This window comes from Podarcis erhardii (genome assembly GCF_964252035.2).
Source record: "Podarcis erhardii genome assembly, chromosome: 6".
Lineage (NCBI taxonomy): Eukaryota > Metazoa > Chordata > Lepidosauria > Squamata > Lacertidae > Podarcis > Podarcis erhardii.
Window position 1 is genome coordinate 23,314,338 of NC_138510.1, and position 23,445 is coordinate 23,337,782.

The 23,445-nt window shown below is 41.6% G+C and overlaps 2 protein-coding genes across 3 annotated transcripts in view; one reads left to right on the plus strand and one right to left on the minus strand.

Annotated features, from left to right (window-relative positions):
• The window catches only part of STK4 (serine/threonine kinase 4), a 63,203-nt gene extending 43,943 nt beyond the window's left edge, over window positions 1-19,260 (plus strand). For both annotated transcript variants that reach the window (XM_081867857.1, XM_081867856.1), the window contains exon 11: window positions 19,042-19,260. In XM_081867857.1, the coding sequence (XP_081723983.1) occupies window positions 19,042-19,200 (159 nt within the window). In that variant the 3' untranslated portion in view covers window positions 19,201-19,260. The remainder of the gene's footprint in view (window positions 1-19,041) is intronic.
• KCNS1 (potassium voltage-gated channel modifier subfamily S member 1) overlaps window positions 7,016-23,445 on the minus strand; it is a 71,616-nt gene continuing 55,186 nt past the window's right edge. The window contains exon 4 of the transcript XR_014157933.1: window positions 7,016-8,453. The gene's annotated coding sequence lies outside the window, so the exon portion shown is untranslated. The remainder of the gene's footprint in view (window positions 8,454-23,445) is intronic.

The window sequence follows — 23,445 nt, forward strand, 5'->3', positions numbered from 1 at the left end:
AGAGCCTTTTGATGTCCTTTAAAGATTTAGGAGATGAAATGTTTGTAACTGACGGCTGTGTGGGGGAAGACAGTTGAGACACCTTGACATTTCCTTCCTTTCAATCAAGTCTGCATAGAATTTAAGTTGTCAGAGGTGTGTAGGAGGTGCGCGGCACATTAGCCCTTTATTTGACTGGTTTGGATGTATATGCCCTGCTTCATAAACCATGAGTTATGAAGCCAGGAGTGAATGTTGTGGCTGCATGCTTTTCCCTTCCTGTGCATGCCAGCTTTGTTGCGATGATCCTGATTTGTTTTTAAGCCAGAGTTCCCAGTTACATCCAAAAATGGGTCAGTGGTGTAATGACTAACCAGGATAAACTTAATATGAATTGCATTAAAATGTGGATAGGGTACCATGTTGGCTACCCCAGAATTAAGTGGCTTGGTTCAGACACACAATCCCATTTATTTCAGTGGTAGGCAATATGGTACCCTCCTGGTCAGGGTTTCCCAAACTTGGGTCTCCAACTGTTGTTGGGACTACACATCCCATTATCCCTAGCTACCAGGACCAGTGGTCGGGTCAGGGATAATGGGAGTTGTAGTCTAAAAACAGCCTGCTACAGATCTTGTTGGAGCCCAGCTCCCATCAGCCCTAGCCACTGTGGTCAGCTGTCAGGAATGAGGGGAGCTGGAGCCCAGAAATGTTTGAAGAGCACCATGTTAATTTTTATTAAATGTTGTTTGTACAATTCAGTGTACAAACAACACCATTTTACAATTCTCCTAACAAATTGGCCGTTATCTCAATTAGAATATGCTAAAAATGGAGCTGAAAAAAAAATCAGCATGGGACTGAGGGAAGTCGTAGACTAAAATGTCTGGAGAGCACCAGGCTGCCTATAGTTGTCAGGTAAAAACATTGTTGTTAAAATGCCTATATGACTGAAGTGAGTATTAAGGCCATGCTTGGACCAAATCCTTGGATTATTAAGCCAGGATTTGCGTGAGTTGGCTATATTCACCGGCAGTGCTGTGAGCTAATGTTTTGAATGCAGGGTAAATGTTTTAAGCTCTCTTTCTCTCAGTATAGTTTTATCTGCCAATTGCTGCTGATGTGTTTACTAATTATTTTTTTAATTAAATTTGTTTTAATAGTATTTGTTTTTAATGGCAGGGTTCAGAATCCCCCTTTTCTTGGTGCAGAATTTGATTGCCTAAATTGCAGGCTTTACCTTTTTTATGCAGAAAAGTCCTGGACACAACTGTGTTCTGATCTGAAGCTATTTCAAAATGTACTGCAATTTTTAATCATTCACTCTGGGTTGAATTTAACTCACATTTTACGTGTAAATACCTATTCATTGCTGCCAACTCTTATATGGAAAAGCATTGAAGAACTCCTAAGGGATTTAAGCGCTATTGAAGTAGAATTCTTCAGAAGTAGTCAGGGATGCTGCTGTCACTGATGGAGAACAGCAAGCCTTTCTCCCATTATATAGCTCCTACCTACGCTCTCAGTGTGGGTGTCCTATTTGCATAATCATCTAGACAGTGTTCTCTAAACCACACAGATAAATATACAAATCTCTTTAATCCAGGTACCACAATTCCTGTGGTGCTACCCTCTTTCAGAAGTCTGTCACAAGCCTAATAATGCCCACCGTGTTTCTCTGCAAAAAGCAAAGAGGATGAAAGCATAAAACTAGGATGAGGCATCAAAATATTTTTCATTTCCATTGTATTTAATTTTGCTCTCCCATTTTTCTAAGCAACATGTCTCCTTCTGAAAATGCAGTGGGTGCTAAGCAAATCCCAGATCTACTAACAGGTTGAATGCAAACACTCCCCACTTCCATTTAACCTCATTTCCGTGGCTCATTGCTGCTGCTTGATCAGCCTGTGAAGAGTTAACTTCCTTGGCCCAGAGGTTGAGGGATAGTGCTGGTAGCTTAAGTGCAGGTTAGGGAAATAGCTGTTCTTGCCAGTGGTGTGTAGTTGAGGGCATTTTCATTCAGGCTTACATTCGAGGTGAAAATGCATGTTAGCAGCAGCCTGTGTGAATTTATTATGCACACACAGGACTAGAAATGGAGGAAGGATTTGTTCTTTCCCCTCTTTTTTTCAGCTGATTGACCTAATTCGATGGTCCTGAAAATGCTTGCAGATTGGTACACAGTTCTCAATTGGATTGCACTCTTTTGCAATGTAGTTTTGGTGTGCAAAAAGTATGTACAAAAATATGTTTTATGTGGTTAAAATGCACATTGAAAAATACGTATTGGGGGATGCATATAATCTATACAATTTCAATAAGAAATTCTCATGCATTATTTTAAAAAAATCCCCATAGAACAGGAGGAACAAACCTATAACTGAGTGCCAACAAAAAAGATACAGGATGGTATTAGACTGTTTGGACATCCTTACTTAAAACATTGGTGGCCGGCCCTTTTGGCAAATAGTGCAAAGTGCAGTACATGGGCAGTCCTTCTCTGGCTCCCCAAAGGCTCTTGGTAGATTATCTTCTAACTTACTAAACTGTGGCACAGGAAGCACTGGAGGAGGCAGGAGTGTAGATCTGGCTTTATCCCATAGCCCAAGCCTCTGGCCCTTCATGCTCCTGTTCAGAGGTGTCATAGGTTGGCCACCTGATGACCCCAACAAACCTCAAAAAGCCCTTAGATAAGAGTGTAACTTCTTATTGATGGAGCAGGGCCTACTTAACGTGTTAATGGCCTACATTTTCTACTCTTATCATGGGTAGCCAAATCTTCTCCAGCTTTCAGGGAAGCTGGAAAAGAAATCATCTGAGAAACTTCAGCTCAGAATGCTGATTGGAGCCCATACTGTTAGTAAGAAGAGACACAAGGGTGGCGCTGTGGTCTAAACTACTGAGACTCTTGGGCTTGCCGATCAGAAGGTCGGCGGTTCGAATCCCTGCGACGGAGTGAGCGCCCATTGCTCTGTCCCAGCTCCTGCCAACCTAGCAGTTCGAAAGTACACCAGTGCAAGAAGGTACCGCTGTAGTGGGAAGGTAAATGGCGTTTCTGTGCATTCTGGCTTACATCACGATGTTCTATTGCGCCAGAAGTGGTTTAGTCATGCTGGCCACATGACCCAGAAAGCTGTTTGTGGACAAACACTGGGTCCCTCGACCTGAAGAGATGAGCACCGCACCCCATAGTTGCCTTCGACTGAACTTAACCATCCAGGGGTCCTTTACTTTTACCTTTATATTGTTAGTTCATACTGAATGAATGAAGCAGTGGGCTTAAGAGTAAGACTGGAAGGAATAGCAGCCAAGGTCATTGATTCCTTTAACAGTGCTTAAAACTAGATCCACAGTTGTGTTGAAAATGATCCAGTCTAATTATCGGTGAAGAAATTTGGGATGACGGAAAGGATTCTTCAAATTTTCTCTAGGGAGCATGAAACTCTCCCAACAATTGGTGTGAGTGCATGGGGGGAGGGCAACTCTATTTTTTGCCAGATAAACTATTGTCAACTTGAAGTAAGCTTTTTAAAATATTTATGGACCACTTTGTCTGATGGATGTGCAATGGGTTACATCACTTTCATTGACATCCATAGGAATCATAAACTCAATTCTGTTAAAATAGGTGGGAAGGGTTAAATAGCAGGCAAGAGACAATTCTGCCTCCCCATCCTTGCATAAATTAGACTTGCATATAGTTGTTTGTTTTGCATTCTGAATTGCTTGGCACATGGCAGTGTAACTTGCTAGACATAACCTGGAATTCCAATAGGAATCACACAGATTCAAATGAATTACTGCAGCTGCAAGGGCTAGAAACATGCAATATGGGGGTTCTCAAGCTGTTGAATTGTTTCAATTCACATACCGAATTGTGTCACATTTATACAGAATTACTGGATATGCTCACCATGGTTGATTATGTTTATAGCTTTTAAGTTAGTTTTCTAATTGAGGAATCTTTATTGGCTTCCAAAGCACACCTTAAAAATGACCAGCTTAAAAAGATAATGGTTGATTGCTCCTCTGCATGAAACATTTAAAGTGCTTATAAGTACCTAAATGAATACTGTCAACCATGGTTGCCAGAAAACCCGTATCACTTTAGTTAGTTGCTCCAAACATACACTAGTGCTTATTTACAACGCTTCTCAGGAAGTATTGAGAAAAACTCTAAAATTAAAACAAAGTAAAGAGACCAAAACAAGCATTTTTATTGTTAAAAGCTACTTCATGGTAACTACATAATAGCTGGCATTATAGTTATTTTATATACTGTTTATAAAATGTTGGTTTTGCTTACTAGAGTTGCCATATTTGAAACAGTGAAAATCCTGGACATTTTGCCAATTTCTGCCCTGACACTGCTACTGGCAGTATACCGGATATGTCTGGGAAATGCCAGGCGTGTGCCAACCCTATTTAAACCCATCCGAGACTTGCAATTGAAGCTTGGGCTCAGGAGTGTGTTGTGGGACTATGCAAGTCCTTTCCTTATGTGTGAATTCTTTCTATCCCGTTCTACTCAGTTCTATTGGCTGATTGTTTTTACATAAACCACCAGCAATCTGGATTAAAAACTGGGTTCTAAAAGAGAGTTTAGACACATTGCTGATTTCAGTTTAATGCTGGGGCCCCATCTAGTTGGCATCTGTCTGTCTGGGAGACAGTGGAGGAGTGCGCCCTTGGGGGTGAGGTCAGACTATTGGCAGGTTGCAGCACCTACTGTGGCTGTAGAGACTGATGCGGGAGAGACATTCTTTGTTGTTGCTGGGGCAGATGAAGACATCCAGTTGCTCTGCTACAGATGCACCGGGGCGTTTCTTCTCCCTGTGCTCCTTCCTAATGGTCATTTCTCTTTTGGTCACTGCTGTGGATACATGATTTGACTGTCTCCAGGCACTGTGGTTATCTGCAAGAAATTCCCACCGGGTGGGGTTGATGTTGCCAACCTTCATGTCCAGTTTGCAGACATCTTCATAACACAGAGTTGTCTGCCAGTTGGTCAGAAGCCAGCTCCCCTTTAAGGTGACATCACATCACTTCAAACAGTCATGGCTTCCCGTAAAGAATCCTGGGGACTGTGGCTTGTTACGGGTGCTGAGGTGTTAAAGGTAAAGGGACCCCTGACCATTAGGTTCAGTCATGGCCGACTCTGGGGTAGCGGCGCTCATCTTGCTTTATTGGCCGAGGGAGCTGGTGTACAGCTTCCGGGTCATGTGGCAAGCATGACTAAGCCGCTTCTGGCGAACCAGAGCAGCGCACAGAATCACCGTTACTTTCCCGCCGGAGCGGTACCTATTTATCTACTTGCACTTTGACGTGCTTTCGAACTGCTAGGTTGGCAGGAGCTGGGACTGAGCAATGGGAGCTCACCCCATTGCGGGGATTCGAACCGCCGACTTTCTGATCGACAAGTCCTAGGCTCTGTGGTTTAACCCACAGCGGCACCCGCGTCCATGCTGAGGTGTTAGGAGGCCCCTATATACCCCTATTCCCCTCACAGAGCTGCAATTCCCAGAATTCCCTGGGAAGAGGGATTGATTGTTCAACCCCTCTGGGTTTTGTAACTGTGAGGGGACTAGGGGTCTGCAAACAACTCTCAGCTTTTCTGAGCACAGCCTTAATATCTGTGCTAAATAACCTTCTCTGTTGGAGAGAGGGAGAGAAATTGATCAGTAAGAGAAAATGCATTTACAATAGCAAATTGCATACTTGTGCTGTGTGTATCTGTCCCCCTCCCCTGACACCCAGTAAGAAATATGCTGTGTGCAAGGAGGGCTCTCCCTTGTTGCCCACCAGGAAAAGCCCTTTGTAGGGAGTAGTCAGAGTCCTCCCCTCTGCCCCAGTATATACGTCACATACTTGAGATCCCTCCCTTTATTTAAGTAGCAGGAAGACATCAGAACAGTTGAGTTGCCTCTAGGGTACCATGTGCACATTCCTGGTTTGGTAGACTTTTGTTTTCTATGAGAACTGCCACCCACTTTCAACCATATTAGGTAATGCATATTATGAGTTCCGCTAAACAGATCCTAAACCTGTTCCCATCCTGTTTTGCTAATGTGTAAAAGTCCCCTGGGTCTTCTTAAGTGTGTCTCTTATTCCTTGTTAAGGGAGCTGTGGTTTAGAGCAAAATGGTTCCCCTCCACCACTTTTGAACATCCTGAACCAAAATCCAACATGCAAGCTGTTAAGAACTGTGTAGCATGCTGTAGCCCACAGTGAACCTAAATAATTAAGTTACATTAAAAGCAGAAGCTTGTTCTAAGGTTTTTATTTTTCGCTTCCTCTGAAAGATTAATAAAATCTGTGTTGTAAATTTACAGGAATTTCCTCACAGCCATTCATATAGCTTTATGCTTCTCTCCCCACAACCCATCATGAAAAATTATACACAAAAGTATATATCAAACTTCTGAGACCTGGTGTTTGCTGTTCCAGTATCTTTTAATAGCTTTGCTTATCTTGAAAAAGTGTTGACTTCTTTGTCTGCCTCTGAAAGTTAGAAAGTGAGAACATTTATATGTTGCCCCTCGGGGGGGGGGGGCTCAAGGCAGTGTAAACAATAAGATTATATAAATGATAAATATATAAAGTAACAATTAAATGATAAAGTTCAACAAAACGGATAAAACACATGACATATATCACTTGTTGTGCAAATGATCCCAGGTGAGCATTCCATAGATGGGAGCCAAAATTGAGAACGGGATGAAGAAACTGTGGTCATGCAGGTTACCTGGTCATGCAGGAAAGATGGCAGAGGACCATCATTATAGCAGGCAAAGCTGCTTCTTAGTGATCTTTCATTCTGTTACCGAACTTAGCTTAACACCAGATAAACTTTTGTTCCATGGAAAGTTATTTGAAAGCCATTGTTCTAGAATGATTGCTAAGTCCTACAGAATAAGTGTCAATATGGTGATGTAGGCCTATAGAAACAACTTGGATGCTAAGAAAATCAATTCCATCACACACACACACACACACACACACACACACACACACACACACTTTTACACTTATAGGTGATGCTGACTGTGGGAAGAGGGATTGGGATGAGAACGGGATAGCTCAGCTGGTAGAATAGGAGACAATCTCAGAGTCATGGGTTCAAGCCACGCATTGGGCGAAAGATTCCTGTGTTGTAGGAAGTTGGGCTGGATAATCCTTGTGGCCCCTTCCAGCTCTGCAGTGCTATGATTCCAAAATCTGATTGCTATGAAACGTCAAGGGCTAGAACAAGACTGGGGTTGCTATGAAGAGGGACAAGAGGAAGAAGGTGAACTGTAGTGAGGAGCCTGGGAGAGGCATGCCTGTTCTCGGCCAGCATAGCTAGTGGAAAGTGGAAGTTCATGCATCTTTTATTTGAAAGAGAACTTAAATGTATTGATTAGAGAGCTCTCTCTTAGCTAAGGTTATTGAAGCAGAGGTGTTCGTAATCTTGTAACCAGAATACCTTCCACCCCATGGGGATGCCCAAGCACTTAGCATTACTATTTATACTGCCAGAAACTGAAATATAACCACTTCCAGGGTCAAATCTGGCGTCTTATTGCTACTTGCTCTGTATTGATTGTTGTGGAGAGGAGGCTTGGACATAATCGGGTGTTGATTTTTATATAATGCTGCATACTTTCAAAACTGCTTTCTGAAGGTGTGGACCCTGAAGGCCAGTCCCTGTTGTGGAGTCCCAGGTCACTGCCTTATCCAACCAAGTAGTGTGCATTCTGATGTGGGCAAGCTTCCTTCTCACTGTAACTTAACTGTGTGCACCTTGCCTGATGCCTCAGTCACCATGCACAGTGCCAGATTTCTGGTGAAGTCATGGCTCGCCTACTTCCCATCACCTCTTGTTCAGAGGGAGCAGTAAAAGTGAGAGTACATGTATTCTGCATTTACCCTTCAAATTCAAAGCATCAGAGAAGACTGGTGCCTGGAGAACTCTGCTGTACGTTCTTCGGTAGAAGCAATGGGACAGACACACAGATCTGGAGAAAGAAGTGTTATCCTTGTCCAAAATTGCTTTGCTGTGAGCTTGCTTTGAGTCGGAAATGTTAAGCTGGGGGCATTCTTAAGGCTTCAAAGGGAAAATGAGAACAAGAGATCTCTCTGATTCTGCTTGACAAAATTGGTGATACTTTAAACACTCCTTTTTTCTTTAATGTTTTTGTGATTCTCATACTTGGACTTTTATTTTATGCCTGATTCCTTCCTTCTATATTTCCTTTGGCTGCCACTTATACTTCATTTTGTCTTAACAGCGCCACCTGCTCCAACCTCATAGCCCATCCCCTAGGGAACCTCACAAAGTACCGTTGTAAACAATGCTGCTTTAGATGCTTATGCCTGGATTCTCAACAGAGCCATTTTGATTTAAGCTTCTTTTATTTCTGGGTGACACAGCTTCAATAAATGAGTTGTCTGAGCGTTCTCAAAGTGGTGCTGGTTTTCCTCAGTATACCACTCTAAAAAAGGCAGACAAAAAAGAACTGGTTAGTTCCGCAACTCCTAGTTGTGGTACATAATGTGTAAACTGTATTATCAGATATGTCAAGAGGCTATGCTGCTAGCATTTGATGAAAGAAGAGAGTTAGGTAATTCGAAAGATTACTTCCTGATCCATATCTCTGCTGCTTCCGTGACGCAAGCAAATAATCAGTTTTCCCACTGATACACAAATCAAAGCTGACTTGAGGTTCCCTACAGAATTTAGATGGGTACATAAGCATTAAAAAGCTCTTGCCAATGATTGCGGCAAATTAAGCATAAAAAAAGAAATACAGTGTTTTATAATAAGTACAACATATTTCCTGTTAACAGTTGCATTTCCCTACCATTGCCAACTTTGATGTCAGGTAAAGTGGATTGGCTACTGCTTTTTCCTCCTACCTGCACAGATTTTGTAATCTGTCTATATCATTCTGTTAGGTGGAATTGAGTGGTTAATATGCATAACAGCACATTGTGCACCTTCACCAGACCTCATGGAGAATGTGCTCATAATCCAACTGTTAAGAGGGAATTGTGTGTGTTTCCCAGCCAATATGCATAATCCCCAGTAGGCTTTTGGGAATGTGCATATTATGACTGCAGTTTGTGCAGATTCTGTCCCACTGCTTAATCTTATGTGGCCCAGTGATCAACTGAGTGAGGCTCCATAAAAATAACTTTTGTCTGCAGTCCAACCTCCATTTCTCCACTCTAAGCTGTTCCCCTGTCAACTGAGCAGTTAAAGGGAAGCAGGGAGAGTTATGTATGTTGCCCTGAACTCCCCGCAGGGAAGGTGGGATATGTGTATTCATTTTTTGCAGCAAGCCTTTAAAAAATGTATTCCACAAGTAAGAGCCCTGTGGAATTGGCAACCTTGCAAGTCACTTTGGTGATTTTCTGCTCTCATATATTTGACTATAGAAAGTAAAACGTTTGTGTTTATGCACTCTTACTCTGTCGCACGTACATCTGTTTTGTTGCCCTTGAATCATGTAACCTACATGTAAAATATGAATAATGTCGTGAATCTGAACATCTCATTTCTTACTCAACAGACATCATGCACAAAGGTTTTGAATTAGATGAGAAGACTTCTATTAAATTTTGAAGAGAATCAAAGTACCCTCTTTCTGTTTGAGATAAAGCACTTCAGTATTAATCATTCTGGACTGGATGACGGACAATTAGTCATCCCAGATTCCAAATGATGCGAAGTGTACCATTCACTTAATAGAAGTCTGGGACTGTATGATTAAAAATAGTTCTGCATTTTCTGAGCATATGACACTGTTTTGCACTGTTCCACGCTACTGGTCCGCCTTTGCCCAAAGTTGGCAACTGACTTGCAGTGGCTCCGAAGACTTTCAGTCTGAGATGAGTCTTTTTTCTGCTTTCCCACATAGCATCATGTAGTCCTGCAAGGCCCATCCAGTGCTTGCTGCACTATGTGCTGCCTGCTTCATGGAAAAGGAGGATTCACTGCTATAATTTGCTCCATTTTAAAAGGGCATGTATGCTGTGAAGTGATGGAAGTATTACTGGTGAAAAGTAGGGAATGAATGAGTCCCTTCATCTTGAAAAAGGGGCACAGCAGCATTTCCACACTGCAACAAGCAGAAAAATGCCCATCCAGCAAAAAGCAAAACAAATGCACTGTGCTGAATAATGGGGATTGTTGTGGAGTTTCAACTCTGTGCAATCACTTCCCACATGGCAATATAATTAAAAGTAATGGTGGAAGACAAAACTGCCACAAACATTATCTTCAGAAGAGCACAGAGCAAGTGCTTCACTTTTAAATGGCACCACCAGGCAAAGTGTGGTTTGTTTACACAGTCAAGAGTCATAGAGGGTTGTCTGTGTTGAATGGTTTCTTTAAATTGTAAGTTGTAAGGTACAAGGCTAGATTAGTTGCTAGGGGATTTCAACAAATTCCAGGCGAAGATTATGATTTGTGTTATTCACCAAGTGTAAAATATGAAACAGTTAAGCTTTTGTTAAAAGATGCATCACAACGTGGACATTCTGTTTATCACCTAGATATAAAAACTGCATATTTGTTTGCAGATCTAAAAGAACAAATTTTTATGCGTGTTCCTGAAGGCATAGACGCCGCTGAAGGTTTGGTATGCAAATTAAATAAATCCCTTTATGGTCTGCACCAAAGTGGAAGGAATTGGCACCAAACTTTAGCAAAAGAATTGCTGGATATTGGTTTTTCACAAGGAAAGGCAGACAATTGTGTGTTTATAAAGGAAAGGGCAAAATCTGTAACAAAAATATGTGTGTATGTAGATGACGTGTTAATTTCTACAAACACTAAACAGGAATATGAACAGGTAGTATCACAGTTACAGAAGAAATTTGATGTGGTGGAATTAGGCATAGCTAAAAATTACTTATCCATGCAAATTGAGAAAGGCAAAAATGGATCTTTTCTGGTTCATCAAACCAGATGATCTTGTTGAAATGCTATGTTTAGAGAATGCAAATAGGAAGGAAACGCTTATGGTGTGTGGTTTCACCTTACAGGTGAAGATAAGCCATTTCCTAATAAAACTTTGTATCGTTCTGCTATAGGCAAGCTAAATTTCATTCAAAGAATCTCAAGACCAGATATAACTTATGCTTTTCACTTTCTGGCAAAATTTGTGGAAAAGCCCACTAAGCAATGTTTCTGTGCTCTTAAGAGACTGGTAATGTACCTTAAACATACCAAACATTATAGGTTGCAGTTTACAACAAGTACAGTGGTGCCCCGCAAGACGAATGCCTCGCAAGACGAAAAGCTCGCTAGACGAAAGGGTTTTCCATTTTTCGAGGTGCTTCGCAAGACGAATTTCCCTATGGGCTTGCTTCGCAAGACGAAAACGTCTTGCGAGTTCTTGTGAGTTTTTTTTCCTTTTTTCCCCTTTTTCTAAGCCGCTAAGCAGCTAATAGCCGCTAATAGCGCTAAGCCGCTAAGCCGCTAATGGCCATGCTTCGCAAGACGAAAAAACCGCTAGACGAAGAGACTCGCGGAACGAATTATTTTCGTCTTGCGAGGCACCACTGTATTGACAAAGGTTTTGAAATTTTCTGTGATGCATCTCATGCAGTGGAACAAAATAATTGCAGGGGTGTGTCTGATATGGTGTTTTGTTATAACGGTTGTCCATTTGAATGGAAGTCCCAGACACAAACCATTATTTGTCTCTCCACAACAGAGAGTGAATTATGTGCATGCGTTCAGGCCACTCGTGATATAGAATGGTATATGCAAGTATTTGCAGACCTACAGATGCAAGTAACACTACCAGTAAGAGTTTACCTTGATTCCGAGAGTGGACTCGCTATCCTATGTTCAGAAACCAATACGCAGCACACTAGAGTCTTAAGATTACGTTTACAGTTTGTAAAGAAACTAATTGTTGACGAAATGATTGTATTTCAATATGTTCCAGGTGACAATCAAATTGCAGACATTTTTACTAAAGCTCTTCCAAAGGTTACACATGAAAGACATGTACAAAATATGCTTTATGTTTCTGTTCCACAATGATGAACCGCAGGGGAAATGTTGAATGGTTTCTTTAAATGTAAAGGTTCATCATTGTTCCACCCAATGTGTATGTCTTTAAGGGGCCAGAGCAAGGGCCAGAGCAAAATAACGAGACCCAGCTTTACAGCTGTGAAACATAGCAGGTGCTGCTGAGTTGTATTGATTAAGCTGTGTCAGCAATTGGGTGTAGTATATAAGGAGCAGCACCTAGCTCTCCCATTACCCTGGGGGATGGGTTGGTGGTTGGGTCTGGTTTGTTGATGTATTTAGTGTAAATGGAGTTTTTGTTTTTGTTATTAAAACCTTGTTTAAGTTATTTTTGAGTCCCTTTTTAATGCATGGTCTCCCCAGCAAGCTCTCTGCAGCGCTACCATACTGCAAATAGCCAACAGTCTAGTCTAACCTCCTTTTGACTAAAAAGCATCCATGACAAGCAGCCATGCAACATCTGCTTAGAAAGTGAAGGGGAGCCAACCTTCCGAGAGAGTCTGTTCCTCTTTGGTTGCTACTGTCCCAGACCTGTTATCCTGAGACAACAGCCACATTGCACACCCAGCTGAAATAATTTAACCTGCTAGGTTAATCTCTCTCTGCCCATAAGGCACTTGACAGGACTGTACCAGACAGACACATAAAAATAAGAAGCTTTTCTAGCTTCTGATAGACCAATGCACATGGGGGTTGGGGTGTGCAGTCTTTATTTACATACACCAGGAATTCCAGAGTTTTTCATTCTGGACTTATTGGGTCACTCCATGGACTTATCTATGAAGTTGTAAACAAATGACTTTGCCAATGTTTAGTCTAGGATTTAGAACTTTATTTTAAACGGTATGTTTGGAAATGTCAGAGCCATTCAGCCTGGTTCTGGAGAGGCCTGCAAATGTTCTCTTTCCAGCTATAGTTGTCTTGGCCACAGGTCATTGCTCTGCTACTTTACCAAAGCCCCATAAATGCATAGGCATTGGATTACTTTGTGCATGTGTTAACCTTTTCCGAGCAGTTAAGGGCCCTGAAATGGGAAATTATTTCCTATCTTTGGCTTATATCATAGCAAGTCTCTTCCTGGAAATTGAAATCTGCCCATTCCATCTTGCGGCAACAACCATGTAGCTGTTATAAAATGGTCTCCAGAGGTCAAAAGAGGGGCGCAGTGCTATAAAGTTGTTGAGCAATGTGCCCTTGAGAGTATGAACTGTGACTAATGTGTCTGCTTTGCTGTGTTATGTATTCCCCTTCACTGTTCCAGTTTCATTTAGATTCAGTAAAGCTCAGTGTTCTACTGGCACGTTATTGTGACAGATGAAAGACTATTTTAAATGCGGAAATCAAGAAAGAAAATTGACATAGACTACCTGGGTCAAAATCTCAAGGTTTCAAAGATGTTTCTTATGTGTTTGGTGCAAATAAAAATAAAAATACATGCTATAGAACTCCCCTTCTGGGCCAAGGGGATTCAAGATGGCACTTCACCAAAAGCTGTGTTCTTCAGCCTTTGGTCCAAAGATGATGATATACTACAACCTGAATCATCCCTGACCATTAGCAAAGCTGGCTGGGGACGATGGGAGTTGTAGTCTAGCAGCATCTGTGGACCCACACTCAAGCACTGCTCTGCAGGCATGCTTGCACAATTGTGTCCTCTTGTCCCCTTCTTTTCAATCTTATGGAAGAGTGTAGTGATGTCCATAAGCATGCAAAGTTTGTATTGCCCTACCCTGTAATTCTATAGCATTCTGTACATAGGCTGCAGAATAAGCAGAAATGGATTGTTTTGAGACTGATGTGTGTAAGTGGAGGCTTGTTAATGGCCCACATTACTGCTTAAAATGCATTAGAATCCAATTTCTCAGACTCCCTGCTTGACTTGACCAACTGGGCTCTTAAACCCTTTATTTAATGGCACTGTTCTTTTTTTAAAAAAAAAAAATTGCCCCCCCCCCCCTCTAGGCTTCACTTCAGTTGTTGTATTCATTTGAGCACATATGGTAATAGCAAAGAAATTATAAAAATTAAAGTAACAATATGGTGTGGGGTTGATCAAATATTGATGATCGCAAGAGTGTTGAGGAGAGCTAGCTCAAGAGGAAATGAACCAGTTCAATTTTGAGCGCAGTACTAAGAAGTATCTGCAAACAGAATGTACATAACGCCTGAAAGATAATCTTCTAATTTAGTGACTGTTCTCTGCAGGCAAGGGCCTCCTGAAGTTACCATCTTATCAGAAGGTCAATTCTATGAAATACACAGCAACCAGACCTTTAGTGTTGTGGCTGCTACCTTTTGGAATTCCCTCCCCTTGAATATTAGACAAACACCATTTCTGTTATCTTTTTGGCACCTAACCTGAGCACCTTCTTCCTTCAACAAGCCTTTTAACTTGAGATCTTTCCTGGTCTGCATCTGTACTGGAATGGTTTTTAAGATGTTTTTATCGCTGCTTCCTTGTCGCCCTGGTGGGCTCCTTTGGGAGGAAGGGCAAGATGCAAATAAATAGCACAAATAACACAGATAGAGGGGCACACCCAGAAATGCAAAGGATTTTCATGGGTTCATTTATTTCGCGCTGTGAAATAGTGGGGATATAAGCTAGTCGCAGAATGCAGTGGAGATGAATTGTGGGATGGGGCTGCCTTTTGTATCAGGATAACCACCCTTATCAGGAAAGCTGTGCTATTTCCACGATTGCGAAGTGCTACCCTTCACACAGGTGAGAGGGGTATCTCTGTAGCACGTAAAAGCCCTAGTCCCCTCCCCTCTAGCATGCACTTTCCTGGGCTGTTAGGGGACTCGTTGGTCTATATCAGGCATGTGTCCAAAGTCCATTTTGGGGGCCTAATCCAGCCCAACCAGTCAATTTAATCCGGCCTCCGTGGCAGCAGTATACATCCTGGGATAAAATCCTAAAAAAAACTTCAACAACTTTGGGGTAAATTTCAAGCTCAACAACATTGGTCGGCCCTCATGCATGTTTACTTCATCAAATCTGGCCCTCTTTGAAAAATGTTTGGGCACCCCTGGTCTATATGCACCTCCCAAATGACTGTCCACCAGCAGCCATCTGACAGTCATGGAAACTAAGGTTGGAGCATGCAGGTATGATGGGCATAAATATGCCAAGGTTGGGAGGGAGAGAAAAACAATTACATTCGCCTATGATGATAGATCGTAATTCCTTAGATCCTAAAGGCATAAGATTCCCTCTTCTCATGCAGGCACTATAGCTAACATAAGGAAGGGTTGTGCCCTCCCAACCTATTTTTATTTTGTCTTTCCATATCTATTAAAAAGTATTAATTGGCAGACGTGCCTTAATACACACAGGGAGAGGATATTGGACCTCCTGCCCTTTAGCTTGCGGTGTATTTTTGGATACTTTTGACACACAATCACTGCCAAAAGCTTCAAGGGCGTACTCAATTGATCTAAACTTTATTCATGAATGGTGCTAACTGCAATAGCCACACTCTCGTTTCTGAGCCTGTAGACAGACTGTCTCCACTTAAGCAGCAGTGTGAGCATTTATATAAAGTATTAATTTTGAGGATTTGTATACTGAATTATTTCACTTTTTGTGTTTAATGTCAGTTGGAGTGCTGTAAGAGTCTGTCTTGTCTTCTGAAATGATATAACCAAGTATCAAATCCATATTTTATCATTCTTTAATATGGGATTTAAAATCTCGCTCCAAAGTGCAATGTAGTTTTTTACCTGGAATAATGAAATTGCATCCTTTAAAAATGTTTTTGTATATTATAAAACTGCTGACTTGGCAATAAAACATGCATAGACTTTTTTCCTCAGGCAATTGTAATATCACTAGTTGTCATGACCATTTTATTATAGACTAAACAAGAATAATTTTTCTTACACTAAATGGGTTGGTTGTTATTTTATTAAATTTCTGTGTGTGCATAAATGCTGGGTGAGGAATCCATGGCCTTCCAGATGTTGCTAAACTACAACTCCCATGAGCCCCAATGACCATTGACCCGAGATGATGGGAGTTGTGGTTCAGCAACATCTGGAGGGTGATGTGTTCAGTATCCCCTGCTGCAGAACCAACACTAGTAGAAGCCATGTGGCTGTTGGAAGAACAATCACACTTGTTGTACATGTAGAGCTGGCTTCTTTGTTGGCAGTGGGAAAGTTATTGCATAGCATGGATTATGTATTGGTGCAGAAATAACATGGGTAGTGACAAAGCTACCTGATAACTTCGCAGCTATCCAGAATTGTTTGGGGAAGGACATTGATTTTATCAGGTATTCAAGGTATATACACCATTGAGAACCTAAATAATGTGACTCTTGGTGTATGGAGTGGTACAAAAGGTATACTTGAAACAGAGAAGGGCTGGTTGTGCAATGAAAATGCGGAGAGTGAGATCTCACTCCCCCCCCCCCTTGTACTTGGAACCTTTGACACACGTCCGTGTTCAGCGCAATCAGTTAAATAGTCTCCCTTCTCCTCTCACCTGCCACTGAGAGCCAGAGTGCTGTACTGGCTAGAGTGTTGAACTTGGAACAGGAGGACATGGGATCAAATTCTACTCAACTGCAAAGCACACTAGGTCTCCACGCCCTGCCCCTTCCTCCCCTGACCTGTCACATGTTGAGTGCAAAGCTCTGCATGTTCAGCTCAACATGACTGGAATCCTCCAAACCTGTACGCTGAATGTGCAAAGGCCAGGAAGGAGGGTGGGACTGGCAGAAATGGGAGACCTGGGGGTGGAACCAGAATGTGCACCTTCTACAAAATGTGATCCCTTACACATTCAAAAAGGCTTCTTCCCATACATATACCACCAGTAAAAACTCTCAAGGCAGGATTCCTTTAAAATAGTCCCCTGGCAAAATAAACAAAAACTGGAAATCTTTGCCCTATGTCCTGAAACACTCAGGACATCCTCTTAGAGATTCAGAAGAACTCTAAGGCTTGAAGAAAATTCTGTTAAACATCTGGTAGTCATTTAATGGTTAGGGCTGACTGATCTCTTTATATACACCCTCAGCACTGAATTAATTTTTTCTGTCTTTACTGTTATACTTTATTATATTCTTTCAGCTCCTGAGGGCTGAACATTGAACAATCACCTTCTTTAAAACAGATGTTATACAATTAGCATAGAATTGTAGCAGGTCCCATACATCAACTTAAAGGGCTGTCAGCTAAAGCTGTGTTAATGTGCATGCATAATGTATCTGATGGGGGAAGTGCTTTTTTTTCTTCTTCTAATGAACAACTTCCTTACAAGATAGGCAAAAATCTGTGCCCTCTTGCTAAAGTACTTATTTCCCTTGTGCAGTAATACTCTATGCATTATTGAAAAATTTTAAAGCAGTTGCTAGTGGTGGAGGGGGGGAGAAGACCTTACGTTGCAAATAATGACGATAATGAAATTCCACAAAGTCATGCTTCATTACTGTTTACAACTTTGGGGTGTCTTCTGTATGAGAGCACCCTGTAGAACCAGGAGGATTAAGAGCTTGATCCACAATACTACTTTGCAGTGCTGATGTGATGAAACTCATCGCATCTCTGTGTTAACTAAGGCAAGCTTCAGACAAGGCTGCTAGATATTATACAGCTCAGAAACCATGCACTGGTACTGTCTTATTTCTAGTCTGAACGAATTGGAACAAGGCCAGGCACTGCTTAAAAGGAAACACCACCTCTCTCATTGGAGTCTAATAGTTTCAGCCACCAGCTTGTTTGGTGATGAAAGATTGTATTCATTCCCTGCCATCTCATCTAGCAATCCCTGGGGTTTTGATCCAAGCAGAAGATTGATAACACCGAATTGGGCAAACAAATTATGTGGATGTCCACTACTTGGTAGCAAAAGGCACAGCTGATTATTACTTGTGGTGGGAAGTGGGTTGAGCATGAGACTCAACCCACATTGGTCAAAAGATTCCTGCATTGCAAGGGGTTGGACTAGATGACCCATGTGATCTTTTCCAACTCTACAATTCTGTGAATCTCCATACATACAAAGACAGTGCTCAACATGGAGTCAAGTGAGATTTATTGTTGACGAAATGCTAATGAAAAATTGCTGCTGGTGATTCAGAGTGAGGGAGAATGGCTTTAAATCCCCACTCAAGCGTGGAGCTCACTTGGGGCCATTTGCTCTCACTTCCATGTGCCTCTCAGGATTGTGGGGATAAATGGGTGGGTGGGAACCATATGTGCTGCCTTGAGCTCTTTGGAGGAAAGTTGGGGTATAAAACTCTTAAAAATATACACCTCACGTGTCAAAACCCAAAGTAAAGAGGTGTGTTTTCAACATTTGCCGAAAACTGTATAGTAAAGCTGTCAGATGCACCTCTGTGGAGGGAGTCCCACAGTTTATGGGGCTGCCGCAAAGAATGCTGTTTCACAGGCTACACACACCAAACATCTGAGAGGGCGGAGCTATATTCAAGGAACAGACTTACAGTGGCTGAATTGAGAATGTTCACCCTCCTACAGCAAATGTGTAACTGTACATAATATTGCAAATGGTTTCCTTCCTACTTCAAATACTTTATTTATTAATTTTTAAAAAAGGTTTAAACTCCCTTTTCTCACTCCATTGAAGTCAGGTAGAAGCACAATGTTATCAGTATTTTGTGTATTTAAAGGTTTGTGAATCTGTTTTGTTACATAGAAAGCTTTGAGTTTCTGGAGTCGGAGGCTTGGGACATCCCTTAAGAGGAATCCTTCTCAAGATATGCTGTTTCTAGTTCTGGAGGGTTGGGGCAACTCTCCAGAACAGCATGGAAGTTGGTGCAGGGAACAACTGCAAGGAGAAAGGATTAATTATAATTACCTTTCACCAGAAATGGAAAGGCAACTCAGGATCTAAGCCAAAGTTTGTTTGTACCCTTTGTCAGTAAATTTAATGGGATTCAGAATTGTTACTCTTAAAGTAAAGCCCTTTTACTTTATTGCTCAGAAGAAGCAGAGTAAATTTCCCAGCACAGGCTCCAGGTTTTCTGCTGTTGCAAGCTCATTACTTTTGTGTTTTTCTTCAGCTGAGAAACTGGACTGTTGAAGAACTTCAAAGAAGACTCGGGGCGCTTGACCCCATGATGGAGCAGGAGATAGAAGAAGTTCGCCAAAGGTATCAGTCGAAACGGCAGCCAATTCTTGATGCCATTGAAGCAAAGAAGAGACGCCAGCAGAATTTCTGAGGAAAGCCTGGCAGTAGAATAGATATCCATCATCCCTAACAATAAACTGCGTTTCTATGACTACTGTGTAGGTGGATTTCTGTTTTAAATGGTCCGGTTTTCACGTGACACTAAGCCAAACCATAGCTTAGCATGAACAAATTCCCAGAGAGGAGATGGTGGATTTGTTCCTACTCTGGTCAATCTGCTGGGCTGCACCGAGCAAAGCCATGATTTGGCTTAGTGTGTCCTCTGAACCCAGTCTTGTGATTTAGCTCTCACAGACAAACCACATGCTGTAACCAAGGTTTGTCCTATGGTTTATGATTTGGAGAGAGCTAAGCCATGAGCCCAGGTTCAGAAGACACACTAAATCAAATTGCAGCTTAACTCAATGCAGTGCAACAGCAACAGGACCAGGGAGGAGCAAAATCCCTGCTTTGTGTTAAGCCGTGGCCTGGCCTAGCGTTGTGTGCAAACAATGGCAGTGTGTTAGCAAAGCAAGCCAGTGGCTGCTTCCTCCATTTACTGTAGCACCTTTTCAAACTCAGGAATGCCATTATGTGGAGTCCTCATGAACAGATTTATGCTTGTGTTTCAGTGTTAGATGTGTTCTGAATAGATCGCATGTTGGTTCAGAGAAGTCCTGTTACTTTTGGAGCCTGTCTATATATTTTGGAGGAACAGTTGGAAACAGACTAAAAGAATGTTGGTGCTCAGATGGCCAGTCGGTCTCACAGGCCTGTTTTCTGCCTTGTGGGTTTATCCCATCCTGTGGTGTAAGGCTGCCTCATTGGTTCATGAAGAAAACAAAGTAGGTAAAATGCTGTCTTTTGTTGGATGCACTTAGGTTGGACTGCAAGGATGCAAACGTATGCTTCTTTTTGTGAAACTCTTAAGTGCTTGTGAAACCAGAAACCTTGCACACTTGTCTGTTCGCCTAATTTGGCCCAATAAAAGATGCATAGCTTAACTTCCGTATCTCCTTTATGCAGCAACCACTTTGTATTAAACTGCTCCCTCTTTAAACTTCCCCCTGTTACTGTTTAATGGTACTCTGGAAATAGGTTTTTAAAAGAAAAGTGATTCACTGGCAAAAATATGCAACCTGCTCCAGCATTTGAAAAGGAATATAAACTCTTTTTGTCCATTCCAAAAGCCTCTAAAAGTCCCATGCCTTACATTCCCCCTTTTAAAGCATTGAATTTCAGGCTTATATTTATATCCTTTCCACTGTGTACTTTATGAGTGAATGCTGATAACATTTGAGTGATTTCTTGGTATTTTTAAAATATATTAATGTGAAACCAACCCTTCACTCAAGAAAACGTGAATCCTACTTTGTATTTCTTCAGAATTCCTTGCAGCAGAGGAATGTCAAAGTACTTGCAACTCAGGAAATTACGAACTCTCTTGAGATAATGAGAGATTTGAAATATTTAAGGAATTGTGAATGTTTATGGGCTTTGCTATTTTGAGCTTAATTTGTTTGAGGCTTGCAATATTAGTTTTAAATTTTAAACTAGAACGTGTTTTTCTGTTTATTTGGAAAGGTTAAGGACGTCAGTTAAGATTAAAATAACAATCTGTTGGCTCAAAAGAATAATTTCAAAATGCCCTTTTAGGAAAAGCTTGATGTGTCAAGCTTAATAAAGCAATTTCATTCATTTCTAAGCAGCAGGACTCCTGCTAAAATAAAGTGTGCGAGAGTGTGTCTGATGCTCTGTGCAATTCTCACTCATTGCTGTTGGATTTGCACAAGAGAAATTTCTGATGGAATGTGCCTGTGGTTATTGGCCTCCCCAGGTTTCACAAGTATCAGAACACAATGACCAAGCTCTGTAAAAAGGCCTGTTGTCTCAGCATGTGAATGAAAGGAGCACAACAGTCTTCCAGTCCAGCAGTAGCCCCCCTGTGCCTCATAAATTGCTCCTCAGAGGGTCCCATGACCTTCACAGGATGCATAGGAAGTGGGTAGCTAAAATGTCACATTTGTGGCTGGAAGGCGGCATGCCTGTTGCATCCTAGCCAGTCTCTACAGTTCTTGATGTTGCAGCGTGATAAACTGGAATAAAGGCAGAAATGTGCAGATATACTTCCATTCTTGCTGCTCAGGGCCTGAAAATTATTTGTGACAGCCCGTGTGTAACTTCTGTTTTACTCTGGTTGCAGCAGAGGATTAAACACTCTGGTACTAACCTTTTAGGGTGGGTGTGGAGGAGAGATCATGACCTAGTCTCCAATCTCTCCTCTTCACTTATCCCAGCTGCACTGTGGCCGTTAATGCTGTACTCTCATCCCAGTTGCACTGTAAGCCATGCATTCTTTTGCATGTGGTGAGTGTGACCTGAACCAAGTTTACGTTTCATGAGCTAGTGTGGAAGGGTGAAGTCATCCAAGCCCTTCCTGCTGCTGAAGGAAGATTGTCATCATTATAAGCAGAGCCCAAGCTCTTTCCAAAAATATAGGGAAGCATCGCTGTTAAGACCACCTGCTGAAGAGCAGTGGTTTAATTGCCAGTGTTTCTCTTTCTAACGACCTGGCCAAGGATATATTTGGCTTAACCCAGATCAGGGGTGGGGGACCTCTGGCCCTCCACATGTTGTTGTGACTCCCAACACGCAAGGACGCTGGGAGCCAATGCCCAGGGATGATGGGAGTTGTAGTCCAGTAGCAGCTGGAGGGCCACAGGTTCCCCATCACTGCCCTGGATGGAGAAGCCCTAAAAAAGCTGAGCAGAAATTAGCAAGCCAGTTGTACAAGTTCAGTGACAGAAATAGAAGTATTAAAATAAACCAAAGTAATTATGTTCCCTGTAAAGCCATGCTGATCAGCTGCTGTTCAAGTATGTACAGTTTGCAGCGCAAGCTAACCTTTTGAAATACTCGTTTTTTGTTAATGGTTCTAGCAAATAGAAATCTGCCATGAAAGGCTAGAAAGCCAGTCATTTGCAATTTAACTATGGAGCAAAGGTGTAAAGTGAGGGGATGCTACCTGCAGCAGAAATGTACTTTATTTACTGCGCAAGTAAATTTATTTTGCACCCCCTCCATCTACTGTTTCCTTGCTTTAAATGCAATTTTCGACGATGTGAATCAGGTGGGAGGACCTTTCTCAGTAACCCGTGAAGCCAAATGGCTGCTAAAGTGGGTGCCTTTTCCCTCTGGCTATGATACCTACCCCACAGTATTCCACATTCAGGTATTTAGGTGAATAACTTGCTCTCACATAAAGGAGATGGTCCTTTAGCTGGGAATCTTTGCCTTTACAATATGTGCCATGGTAGCAGGGAAATACATGTGTTTGGGATGTCTTGTCTGCAACCAGCCAGACTCTTAATGAGTCTCCTAATGAAATATAACTATTTTTGTTGTGGAATCAAGTGAATGAAAAAGCACAGCAGTCTCAGTAACGTCCCATTCCCCCCCAATCTAAAAGATATGAGAATGAATTGCTGGATTCCTGCTATTGTAGTTCAGCATCAGGAAGCCATCTTCAGTAAATTCAGCCTAATCAAAGACTCTGGCTCTCATTTTTAATTCTTCTGCAAGAATATACCACTTCATCTATGACCCAGATTGTAATTTTAGGGACTTCTTCTGAAAGAATGCTGTCCAGAGCAAACAGTGTTTAAAGCAAGGTATTCATATACTTATGAAATCTCATTCTCGTGGTTGATGGGTCCATAAACACAGCTTGAAGCATTCCGGATAAGCTGCCATCTTTTCTTCCCACCACCCTAAATCAAGTGTTTGGTTGTCAGTTCTGTGAAAGACTTAAATGTGAAGTTAGTCGCTTTAATGTTTTGTAATGAAGTTAGCACATCATACCCAATGTAACTTGAAATTTCTCTTTTGTAGAGATTTGTCTGATTTGTACATATTAGAATGGATTGGAATCCTTAGTTTGCATATGTATGAAAGCAACTTTTTATTACATGTTCCTTTTGAGTTTGATACAGTTCTTTGTTTTGAGTTTTAAACACCTTGCCTTATTTGTTTAATAGGACAAAATAAACTGTTCCAATAAAAAGAAGTTTGGTTTTTTATGATTTAAAAGATACTGATGTGACCTAAGTATATGATAACTGCTGTTTCTGTGGAACAGGATCTACTGGAAGATATTGGGATGATTTGCAGTACATTTGCAGAGTTTGTTGATTCTCAGTTGTTTAATGATAGGAGCAAGAGCAACAGAATTGATCTACTGAAATGAGGAAAGCTTGGAATGAGCAGGGGTGAATGTTTTGGTGAAAGGACTGTGAGT